This window comes from Camelus dromedarius, chromosome 7, assembly GCF_036321535.1.
Source record: "Camelus dromedarius isolate mCamDro1 chromosome 7, mCamDro1.pat, whole genome shotgun sequence".
Lineage (NCBI taxonomy): Eukaryota > Metazoa > Chordata > Mammalia > Artiodactyla > Camelidae > Camelus > Camelus dromedarius.
In genome coordinates, this window is record NC_087442.1 from 20,112,157 (window position 1) to 20,125,066 (window position 12,910).

Sequence of the window (12,910 nt, forward strand, 5' to 3'; positions counted from 1 at the left end):
ACTATTAGCCCCATTTTAGGGAAGAGAAAATTAATAACCTCTGTTATTACTAGTGGTTTTCCAAACGGGAGAGGAGATAAATGTGGTTGGTCAGTATGCCGTCTTTACACTGAGTTCTAACAGGGCAGGTTTCGAGAGGTGTTCATCCTGGCCTTTGCTGTAGTTCCCTGCTGGGCAATTGTGTGACGGTGACAGGTAAGGTAGCAAGGTCTCCTGGGCATCTTGGCCAGCGCTAAGCAGCTAGCTCAGGTGTGGGGACAGGGATTCCAAATGTCGTAAAACCGCTAAATTGGAATCAACTAAGGAGTTTGTTAAATTAACTCACCTACAAAAGTTCAATCCCAGTGCTGCTGTTCACATGTGATGCTCACCATTGTGCTCCAGGCCTTTGGTCATAATGACAGAATGTTAGACCCAAAAGGGACCTTGGAGATTATCTAGGCAACCTCCTTATATGACAGATGAGCAGACCAAGGCCCAAAGAAAAGAGAATTGCACATAGAACTACTAGGGACTGAGCCAACACAGGTCATCTCTTTCTAGAACTTCACTATCTTGGTGGCCACTAGCCATGTGTGGCTATTTATATTTAAATAAATTAGCATTAAGTCAAATTTAAAATTTAGTTTCTATCACACTAACCACATTTGAACTGCTCAACAGCCAGCAGCTTGTGGCTACTACGTATTGGACAGTGCAGACAGAACATTTCCAACATCATAAAAAACTCTATTATAGTGTAGGGCTGGTCTGGAACCTGGGCCTTTCATTTGAAGGTAGTGTGAGAACTGGATGCTTTTATCAGTGTCTTCTCCCCTAAATAATTCCTGCAGAAGATTAACTGCAAGAGAATGTGGTTGTACTCGTCAGTTGTAACAGCTTGGTAATAGTATTTTGACAAACTAGAATTTTATACATATAACAGGGAGAACAAATTCCTCCCCCTAAGTTAAGACAGGCCTTATCTAGGAACCAAATCAGACACTAACATGAGTTCATGTCAAAGCTCTGGCTGGTCTAAAAGGTATATGGTCCACTTCTTATTCCTGGTAGGTCTGAGGGGAATATACTTTAGAAGAGAAAGGAGGAATAAACCAAAGGAAATAAAACTGTTCTGCATAATAAATGTAAAGTGTTAATATAAGGTGTGGAAAGGCTTACAAATTAATTGAGGGGTAGAAATTGTGTCTTTTCCTCCTTGTAGATTTATATTATAATATTTAAGATTATTCGTCCTGGGAAAATGTATCTGATCCAATAGTTTGTCAACAAAAACACTGAAAAATAAGAGGTACACGTGCAATTCTAGACGGGAGACTTTAAAAGTGACCAGACGGAGTGTCCACACCTACTCCAGACTTAAGAGACACGAGGAAAAGTACCCCTGGGAGAAAGCGTCTCATTAGAGAGGGAAGCAACACAAAGCAGAGGTTTTGGAGAAGGAAGCATCTGGAGACCAAGGCCAGAAGTTGGAACTGTGGTTCCATCCCCAAAGGACGCCGGTGAGGGACTCATCCTCCCGGGGATTTTCCCTTGAATCATATAGATAGTCGTGACTCCATGTAAAAGTTCACATTTTCCCTTTGAATTCCCTGTAGCTCCTCCAATCCTTCAGAAAAGTCTTGATACATCTATACAACTTGTCTAGTGGTGGCCTTTCCCCATAAATGGGAGGGGGCAAGAAAAGGAGTTATGACCTGCCTCACAGTCATTCCCTTGCCGATGTCCTGGAGGGAGCAGCATTTTGTTGAGGGGACTATTGTGTGTTCAGGAGTTCCAGAAGGTGAGCAGAGAGAAGGTGCCCACAGCTGGTGGGGGTGGAAAGTGGATGACACAGATACTACAGAGCAAAGTGGACCCTGGTGGGGTGATAAAGGGAGTGGAGGTGGTGGGACTGATGCTTAGGTCATAGAGGTGAGTTCACATACACAAATTACCATCAGACAATCAAGGTAGCCTTGAACCAAATAGATTTGGATAAGATTTATTGATTGTTTTAGAAAACCAACAGCAAAACACTGACAAGGTACATAAATACAGATTGGACATTTTAGGGTAAATTCACTATATTTCCTACTTGCTTGTAGGAAACCAGGTAAGGTGGAAAAGCTGTCCTGATCATATGGCATGCACACCAGACTGCAAAAGGACTTCCACACTATTTAACAGGACTGTGGCAAATAGCTTTAAAGTAAGGCAAGCATCGTGTGTGGCATAAGCATACCCTGTACCAAGAGCCAAGGCCAGGCTTGCCCTCAGAGACTGCGTATGAGTGAGGTTTCCCTTTCTTGCCAAGGTTCTTCCAGTAAAATCCTCAATGGCAGGTGCCTTTATAGGGAGATGCCTGGTGCTGTCCCTGCTCAGACTCTGTGTACCAGGAAGTGGCTTTAGAGAAAGTCAGTGTGTTTCTGATGCCTCCTTTGTATTCTAAATGTGCAACTAGTAAAACAGCAATTACTACGGCTTGATGAAACTGCCTCTGACTCACCCTCTACAGTGACTAAGCAGGGCCTTTAAAAAACTTCTAAAAAGTGAAAAAAAATTAAAACATAAAAATTATATTAAAAGATGGTACCACTTTTGAAGCACAACTCAGAACTTCTTTTCATAACACCAAAGGAAGAGGTCACTTTCCACCGAATCTAATGACCTTAGAAGGGAAACACCATTGCTGGGCATGGCCTGCTGGCGATGCACACAGAGGTCACAGAACTCTACCGAACCTATCTCAGGCCCTGCCAGTGCTCCAAAGTCCCGAGGTATTTGGGGAACCAAAGCAATTTAAGCAAATGGTGACCAGTTTTGGGGGCTTATGATCATAGGACCACAAACCCTCATCCATCCTGGAGCTCAATGCCAGAACAATGAAAAATAAGGAAAATGGCTTTTTGTGCTACATCAGAGTGCTGGCAGGTAGACAGTTCAGTAACCTGTGCCACTTTCTACACATCCATAAGACTACATAAAAACAAACTTGTTTTACAGAATGAAGACCAACAGAGTCTTAGAGGATAGTTCAGCCTTTCCTACATGCCAAGCTATATGGCCAGAAAAGGTATCTCCTCAGGAAAAAGTAAGGCTCCTTCAAGAATAGTGGAAAAGCAAGTATTTGCAAAGAGCCAAAGAAATGTGTTCAAATGCATCATACACAGCTTTTTCTTCCGACAGGTGCTAAGAGTTCTTTGGTGGTTACAGGAGAGACAGCCTAGAGCTCAGGGCAGGAGACTATGCCAAAGCAAAGGAGTAAAGAGTGACATCTAAGCTCAGCATTCAACAACTGTCATCCAGTTGACCAACTACAGCTAATCAGGCTACTTAAATGTTTGCTGGTTTCTAGCCCCTCCATGGTTCTTGCTTTTCAGTTTCTAACTACACATTAGCCCCACTCCATTGAAAAGGAAATGCTTGTGGGAAAGGGGTAGGGAGGAAGAAGAACTATAAATGAATCAATTGTTTGATAGAAAAGTTGAAGCACTGATTATCTATGGATTTCAATTATCTGTGCTTTACTCTGGCTACTCTGGGTAACCAAAGGTCACTGTTAATATAACTTTTGCTTAGAAATGTTAAGGTTTATTATATTTTAAAATCTAGTTATGTAATGGACATGAATAGTTTAGAGCAAATTTTTATATCATGTCACCAGGGCCCTGAAAAAAAAGATTATTCTTCCAGTGGAAAGGATTTCAGTTTGGCCCCTGAAGAACAGTTAAAATTTCAATCTATTCTATATTGGTTTTTAGACTTTCCAGAATATGGAAAATACTTTATTAAATGAAGCAAGCATCATTTTCTTCATTTCATAAAGTATTACATTCACAGATAAATTAGTATATACATGGGAGAACTGACAGTATTAAATATTAGGTTTTAATTCTCCATTTAGGAAACTCCTTATAGGTAGACTTCCTTGTTCCTGGGCAAAGAAAAATGTAAGAAGATATGCAAACATGAGATCGTACAAAGATGAATGGGGAAAAGTCTCAACTCTAACAAATCCATGAAATAGTAAGTCTCTAAGAATTGTAATAAGAAAATGCTGGACTTGAAAACCCAGCTCTACCAAGAATTGGCCTAAGCCAGCCAATCACATCTCAAATTTTTGGTATAATTTGACTCTAAAGTAATGAGCTGGCTTCCCCAAGACAGATAAAAAAGGAGTCTACCTGCTTTATAGTCACACCTTATATATAATCTGTATATATCCATATGTGTTTCTATATATTGCACTTAAACTTACAGGACTGCAGTAAGATGGCTGGGAATACCTCAAAGAGGCAGAGAAGCAGCAGGCATAAACTTTCCTAAATCAAGTAACAGTGTCTGGAATTCAGAGTGCTGGTTATAGATATACTAAAATGCCTGGTGACCCCCTATATAAAATCCTAATCATCTACATTTAAGTCATCATACACACAGTCTCATTTGGCATCCAGAACATGTGCACATGTGTGGTTCTATAGCGCTCAGAACTGATCACACTACATCATTTTCACTAGTGTTATAATTAAAAGAAGACATTTTAGACCAAGGATACATACTTTTATGAAAACATCACACACAAGGTCTTAGATGTCAGGCCTCCAAAGTCTACCTCAAAGAAGACTGCCTTCAGAAGGCTTTAAGAAGGATGCTAGCAAGTGTGGATTGAACCAGTCTCTCTTTCTGCTCTCTGGTGTCACAGAACTAGAGACCTGCTTATATCCCAAGGACCATGGAAGGATAAGCACAGAGGCCAGGCATTCATTCAGTCTTTGGTCCCTATACAAACCCATGACAAAGACCATTTCACCACCTTAGGTGGCGTGAATTATTTAATTATGGATATTTCCCCCCAAAATATCTAGAGACTAGACTGGAGTCATGCAACAAAGCTTTGTTTTAAACTAACGGACCTGCTCAGGCAGGCTTGCTCTGGAGAGAGCTCCTCATTGGACCAAGCACAGCAGTGGGTGGTAACAGGTTAAAGGCCAGACTGGTCATGGCAAGTTGGAGGTGGGGCCTCTAAAGGCCTTGCTCCTTTTCCTGCCTCTCCCCTACCCCCTCAGCGCCCCAAAAGGACCCAAACTCACAAATGAATGGCTGTTACAAGACCTTGCAGAACACAGGCTCCATCAACTCAATCTCACTTGGATGGGAGGTTATAATAAGGCCTGGAGGTTAGGAGTCCAAGTCTAGAGGCCACAGTTTTCTCTTCCCCAGAACTGAACACTAGATGGTTACTTTGTAGCCATAACTCACAGGTGATTTTAAATCCACACATGAGCTTCTGGGATGAAGGAAAAAGAAAATTAACTTTAAAAGCTAAATGAAAAAGAGGCACTTAAAGGAAAAACCTGTCCCCAGTCTGAGTCTCCTGTTGTGATGTAACCAACGAGATGATCAGCACTGTGCCCTCTTGCATGCCTTTAGCACCTTCATTCACCTAAGGACTTCCAAATGCTCATGTCTCAGTGCCTTGCTCAAGTGTTCTAGCACCCTAATGGCAAAGCAAGTGAAAATTTAGATTATTTCTTTTTTAGAAATAAAAAACAACACAAACCAAACCAGAACTAAAATTTCACGCCAAAAAGTGAATGATTCTCAGTTTCATTCCTTCCTCATGCTAGTTTTTAAAATGATACTTAGTTCTTCAAGAGGAATGACCTGTGGCTTTCCCCTCAAGACCTTTTATCCAATTACTAGGCAATTACTCACAGCACCATGCACATTAAAGCAGAGAAAAAAAAGACAACACAAAAAGCTAAGAGAAAAATCATGGGCCAACTGGCTTTCTAGAGATAAAACCCATTGCCTGAGAATATGACAGGTGTATGGCCCAGAGTTACAAAGAAACAATCCTGAAAGGAAATGGCCAACATGACAGTCAAAATTCACAGTCCAGAGCAGAAGCCCTTCCTGCCCTGCTCTCTTCCAGCTTCTTACAAGCTTACGTTTGTGTCCCACACTGTTTATGCCACACATTCAGGGTCTACAATCCTCATGATGAACTCAAAGAGATACTGGAAACCATTAATAAGCACAGGAGAATTTCAAAACTGCCCAGAACAAAGAACTTTGACCACCACGTTTCTTGATTTGAAATGTCCTTGGTGCCATAATTTCTAAGAGCAACAACAAACAGCACAACTACAACACACAATAAAGTTTTCTGACAAGTCAACTCTAACCATTGCTGGCACCATAAGGATTAGAAAAGAAATCACTAATCAAGGGCTGGTGACCTGCTTAACTTTCCTCCAAAGTCAAAGGATAGGTTTGGTATCTATGCAGCAAGACATCAACCACTGCTGCCATTAGATCCAGCTTCTCAATTAGATATATCTGAAAACAGGAAGTTAAACATCTAGCTTTACCTATAACCTGCAGGATTCTCAAGGTTAGCTTCTTGTTCTAGCCCCAAAACTTCTTGTTGTTGTTGCTGGATTTAATTTTTTTAATTTAATTTTTGTTTTTATTGATGATGTTGCTTTAATTTATAGAGCACATGGTAATATGGTTAGAGTTCCTTTAAATTTTTCTTTATTTTATCTTGATTCATAACATTATTAAGGTACTTTCAGACTTTCCCTCAGCTCTGTCAAGGAAGAAGGAGTATGTGTGTATGTGCGTGTGTACTGAGGCAGGAGGGAGAGAAGCAAAGAAAAAAAGCACAAGGGAAAGTGAGATTCCATAAACTTAAAACAATTTACAGAAAGGCATCTGATGTATTTTCTGAATAAGGCCTTGATCAGGGTAACCAATCCTCTTTGAAGCACATTCTACACTGCCCATAAATAAAGGAGTCTCTTTAAATTAACATTTCCAGTATCAATGAACAGTCCAGAAATCCTCATTTCAAGCGTTCGATGAGTCCCTGTGTGAGTCCAAGGTGCAGAAGCTGTGTTCGGGAGAGGTTTGCCAGGTTGGGGAAGGCCGCGAGCAGCTTCTCCCATGCCAGCTCCAGCAGGCTAGGCACCACCAGCCAGATCTTAAACAACGACCCAGTCCGTTTATTTTCATGGATGTTCACCACACCTCCGTGAATGTACATGCAGCCAGCCTATGAACAAATGGCAGTCACAGAGGATAAATATAAGTGGGAGAGAAACAGATACTCAGGCTGGAGATTCAGCAAAAAATTCATGGTAGGCTAAATTAAGATGAGATGGAACAAAAAATTTCTCATTAATTCCAACATAGTGCTGAGATCAAGAAAGGTTTAAATAATGAATGAGTTACGAAGGGAGAAACTAGAGATTGTTTTTACTTCAACAACTTCAACAAATGTTAAACTAAGACTATATTAAGTATCCATTGTGTCAAATACTAGGAATACAAAGATGAAAATAAAGGTCTTCGAGCTCAAGAAACTAGTAGACTCTTGAATAACATGGCATCATGGGGATAAAACTATTCTGCACTCCCAGGAGGGCAGATACCACTGTCAGGGCCCGAATGCCACATGTAGCATTTCTTTTACATTATGCTGCTCTTTTAAGCTTGTATGTGATAGTTTTTCTCCTCTTTTCTTTGAGGAAGAGCTAGCTTGGATGAAGGTTTTAAAAACACATTCTTAATCCAAGTTTCGCTAATACCAGAATCTTTTTTTCTTGCTAACATCCCTAAAAATATTTCCTTATCATCTGCAACTACATAAAGAAGATATGAAAATTAAAACTTACTGGTGTAACAGCTGCACAGTGAAAATACACTGGCTCTGGCATGGTAGCTGGGAGCTTGACCCACTGAAAAGTCTGCAGATTCAACTTCCAGATATCTCCCAGGATCACTTCTCCATTGTAGCCCCCGCAAATAAACACATCTATCAGGAAAAGAGAAAGCCAAGATCACACCAAGGAGAAGAGCCACAGCGACAGCACGTCTGGCAGTAGCTCTCATGGCTAGCGGACAGGGGAACTGGTTCAGTGGCTCTCCCCATACCACAGAAGACTTCAGCTAGCGGGCCACTCATGCTGCTATCTCGTCCCTCACTAGAGTTTGGACACTCTGTTGGGATCTTTGCTAGGGCTGAGGATGCCGGTCTGAGAAGACTTCATGTCAGGGTTCTCAAATTCCAGTAGCTCCAGGTGCTAGGCATAGATAGTGAATGAGCAAGAAGGTCCAAGGAAAATAAATAGGAGGTCCAAGGAACAAACAGGAGTGCACGTGCCCTAATGGGGAAGATGACGATGCAGCTCTAGCTGATTGATACCATGTAGGACTTAAGGTCAGCAACTGCCAGATCTTCAATTTTTTTAGAGAAGGTGGAAATCTAGATTTTTTTGAAAAGTGAAATATTTTTACTTTTTGAAAACATTTTGCTTTTTAAGTATTGGTCACTAATTCAAAAAATGATAAAACACATATGAGCCAAACAAAACATATCTACAGGCCGCCAGTTAGTGAACTCTTCTTTTTAAATAACGTCCTGGAGAGGACAGACATTTATCTGCCCATAGAGACAAATGTTCTCTATGTAGACAACTTGAGGGGAAACATTCACTACAATGTTCAGTTTGGGGCACAAAAGACATTCTTCCAAATCTTCTTCAGCCCAAAGAGGATAGCTTAAAGCCTCATTTGATCTGTACCAGTTATTTATGTCAGGAACAAAACCTTCCTAAAATCAAAGGTTTTTTATTGTTGTGGTTTTGTTTGTTTTTGTTTTTGTAAAATCAGTTAGTTATAACGAATTAGATAACATGTAACAGAGACTATGTGAACCTTCAAACTAGATGTTCAGAACTACGGCTGAATTCCATTTATATGGTGTGTGGACTCAAAAGAATCAAATGAATACACATCTTAATTCAGGTCTAGACCAAGCATAAGTCAATACTTAATTAAACTATAAAACACGTTGGAAACTTTTTTGGCTAGGATTCAAGAGAAGTACAGCTCCGTTCTTAGAGAAGCAAAGCTGACCAATGCCACTGTCTATAAATCTTGCCTCCAAAGCAGAAGCATAATGAAAAGCACCTCTGTACTAGCGATGGCAGGATAATCTTAGTAAAATCTGAACTAAGCTGCTGAAAGGATATAGGCTATCAAACTCATTTATACATACCTTCCTCCCCCTCAGATTTAAAGTAGTACATCCAACTATAAAATAAGCTGTAAATCACAAGAGAGGAAAGTTGTCCAAAGAGGAGTCATTTATCACACTTAGATAAAGCAGCTGCAGCTGTTTTCTGATGCCATACAATGCCTGTGTTGTAATATGGCCAAAGAATGAACTAAGAGTTCTATCTGGCATCAGATAGAGAACAGAATAAACTTTATGAAATAACATTCTGAAGGAGTTACTACAATTTTAATACAATGTCTACTGAGGTCTCTACTGCATGTCAAGATTATTACTTTTACCCACCGTTAAGTGCAGACATCTGTTGAGGTGGGGTGCTGAAAGATTAGGTGGTATCATAAAAGCTTATCATTTACTTTTGAGTTCTCTGATAACTGAGGGGACCCAAATACCACATTAGTTTACTTTATGAAAATTGCTGAGAGAGGCATAACTTTATGGAAACTATAAGACACAGACTCTCCCCAAAATTATGCCTCTTTTAAGGAGTTATTAAGAAATAGAATATTCTCAGTATATACAGTTACAAAAATGGAACCAGCATGCTATTTGAAATCCTTACCATTTTTAATCTGAACACAACTGTGGCATCTTCGGGCTGCAGGAAAACCTACCAAACACATAAACACAGAAATTCCATTATTCACAGAAAGACTGGGAATAATGGTGATATAATATAGCAGAAGACATACTACAAATAACTCACTTAAAACAATCCCTTTGTTGCATTAAGCAGTGCTAGTCCTTCCAATCCTTCTTATTTCACACTAAAATAAAGCCATCAGAAGTTTCATCATAATGGTACAATGTTAAGGTGTCAGGAAAACAAAGTGAGGTGGTGGTGGGCAGGGGTTACTAGTGGCTTTCCCAAGCTTTGTTACCCACAAAGAAACAGGCAGATCTTGATTTAAGTGCCTACTTCTCATCCCAGCCAGATTTCCCCGCTTCCACAGAATTCAGTAATCCCCATCAAAAATCTCTGCTCAGTTGCTAAGGAAGAATAATAATTGGACTAAGGAATACAAGTAATTTCTAATATCAGTTCAACAGATATTTTACTGTCATGGAATGCAATAAAATTACTTTTTCCCTTCCAGAATTAGTAAAACTATAAAATACATTTACTAAAGATAAATGAATCAGTATTTTAAATTTACCTATTTTTTCATGAGGCTTTGTTGCAATTTCCTCCCATGCATTTGTTTCAAGGTTGTATGCATGAATCTTGAAGAGAGAGGAAAAAAGAAGACACACAAGTAATTTTAGCTAGCCTGAAAACTGGATTTTTCACAACAGCCTGTACAAACATATTCTTGGTTGAAAAGCCTTCTATTCCTTTGCTTTTTTCTGATCTTTACTAATTCTAATATAAGGCAAAAGATTAAATTAAGCAATTGAAAACTAAGCACATATATGATTTCATTATTTTTAAATCTTAGAAAAAAATGAAGTAAAAAAGTTGGAATTCTGCAACTTCCTCATTTTCTACAATAAACATGTATCATTTTTATAACAGAAAAAAAGCAAGTTCTGGTAAGAAAACATGGGAATGCAGTTTTGACAAAACTTAAAAAAGACTGTTAAGGTTCCAAAGCAGACCAGGAGCTCAGCAGCCTACAGACATCCCCTGGGATATGTGGATTTAGGAAGGCCACAGGGGTGGATGAATGAAAGCCCTTCAGAGCTCAGCTTTCTGAAGTTAGTGATGTGCAGTCCTAAACATGCCTTTTCTTTTTAGATACATGGCACTGACAATGAGAGGGATGTGACATTCTGAGAATCCTGGTTTCAGTTCTAATTAGTTGCTCCTATTTAAGCTACTATAGCTTCCTTTTAGTGACTTTCCTACCTAGCATAGAGGGATAATTTTCATATTGTATTTTCAGTGTATAATAATGCAACTGTCAACTGGAAAGCATATCAGGGGCACAGAGTTCAACCTTAAATTATAAAGAGCATCTAACACAAAATAGGTGTTGATGAAGAACCTGCTTGAAAATTAAAATATCTACAGTATCAGAATTAGCTTGCTTTAGCATAACACATGCCTTGCTCTGCCTTCTTCCCCTCTTTTTTTAATATACCTTGTTTAAGGAATAAGCTGTCCAAGAAGTACCACCTCCCAGGATGTAAATCCTCTGCCCATCATGTGCAATTTCATGTCTGTATCTGAAAATATACAATAAAATACATTTATAATTAAGGGAAAAAATGATCTACCTGAGATTTAGCTGCAAGGCTTTTTACTGCATCATTATTTCTAATAAATAACCCAAGTGTTTAATAATAGTGAATCAGTTAAATAAATTATAGAATATGCATAAAATCGATTAGTATGCAACCAATAAGAATGTAGGCACAAAGGATGGTTAATATACTGAGAACTTCTTTTCATGTCATTAGCTGAAAAAAATAGTTATAGAAGAGCAGATAGGCTATAATCTTATTAAAAATTTATAGATATACAAAAATGTACAGAAAATGACTATAAGAATACATGCAAAATGTTAACCCTGGTTATCTCTGAGTTTAAATTTTGCTTTTCATTTTCTTCATTTTGCTTATTTATATTTTCTAAAAAAAAATTTTAGAACATTTTAATTTTTTGTACAATTTTATTTATTGATTTATTTATTTTGGGGGGAAAGTAATTAGGTTTATTTGTTTATTTATTTGTTTGTTTGTTTGTTTGTTTATTTAAAATAGAGGTACTGGGGATTGAACCCAGGACCTCGTGAGTGCTAATTAAGCACGCGTTCTGCCACTGAGTTATACCCTCCCCCCCCTTTTTTGGGAAGCCCTCCCCCTTTCTACATTTTCTATAATCTTTTTGTGATAACTTTGTATAAGGAGGGAAATTATTACAGAGTTTGAAAAAGTGATCTGCCTACATTTAATTAGAAACCCTAGACTATGGGCTTTCAAATTAAGACGCTTATTTAACAGATAAAAAGATATCAGAAAAATTATGCCACACAAAACTGTGAATATAATGTGAAATAACTACCAGAACTTTTATCTAAGCAGTCTAGCTAAAAGCTGAAACAGTTTATAATATGTCCATAAAATGCTTCAAAGAAAGCAACCATGTGAAAATGCTTTGAAAGCTTATTGTTTCCTCCTTTCCCTGAAGGCCCTGGTGTTGATAATAAATTACATCAAAATTATTCCCTGTAACAGGCCATCTCCAAGTCCTCTCATGGTAGTTCTGCAATAATCAGCCCACTAACATACTACATTGGAGATGAGTTTTCCTTAGCACCTGTATGTCATTTATTTAAAGGGCAACAAAGAGATGTTAGTCTAAACAGAGTGATTAAAAAACTGTTTACTGTCTTTGCTTTTAAACTAGAGGGCAAAAAATTTAAGTTTACCAGTGAGTTTAATTCTAAGAAGAGGCAATTGCTATTAGGAAAGAAAAGTGAAAGATCTAGGATTTCCACTAGAAGGCAACTTAAGAGAATCATGTGATGTTTGAGTGTACCACAGAGCACTTAAAAAAAATGATCTTTCCTCCCTCCTCCCTTCCATCCATCCATTTATCCATCCAGTCAACATTCACTGACTACTACCTACGGGCATGACACTGTGCCCTGTACTAGGAATACACTTGTAAACAAATGAGCCAAAGAATCCTAATATGCAAGTTAAGAAGGGAAATCAAAAAGTAACTAGAAAGTGAGTGTTTTGCCTGTAATATGAAATTTAGTTACAGTTATTACCATTGGTTTCTACCTTCCTAATGCAGGAAAACTGAAGTATAAGAGGAAATAACATGAAAAAAGCCTATAGTTCAGAGAGAAATATCATTCCCTCACCAGAAGACCTTTCTTTAAAGCTGAC

The 12,910-nt window shown here is 38.6% G+C and overlaps 1 protein-coding gene across 4 annotated transcripts in view; it reads right to left on the reverse strand.

The window, feature by feature from the left end:
* Window positions 1–6,505: 6,505 nt before the first annotated feature.
* KLHDC10 (kelch domain containing 10) overlaps window positions 6,506–12,910 on the reverse strand; it is a 48,523-nt gene continuing 42,118 nt past the window's right edge. For all 4 annotated transcript variants that reach the window (XM_031455361.2, XM_064487366.1, XM_064487367.1 and 1 more), the window contains 5 exons: window positions 11,152–11,236; window positions 10,225–10,291; window positions 9,630–9,677; window positions 7,665–7,804; window positions 6,506–7,042 (listed from right to left, as the gene is read on the reverse strand). In XM_031455361.2, the coding sequence (XP_031311221.2) occupies window positions 6,833–7,042; window positions 7,665–7,804; window positions 9,630–9,677; window positions 10,225–10,291; window positions 11,152–11,236 (550 nt within the window). In that variant the 3' untranslated portion in view covers window positions 6,506–6,832. The remainder of the gene's footprint in view (window positions 7,043–7,664; window positions 7,805–9,629; window positions 9,678–10,224; window positions 10,292–11,151; window positions 11,237–12,910) is intronic.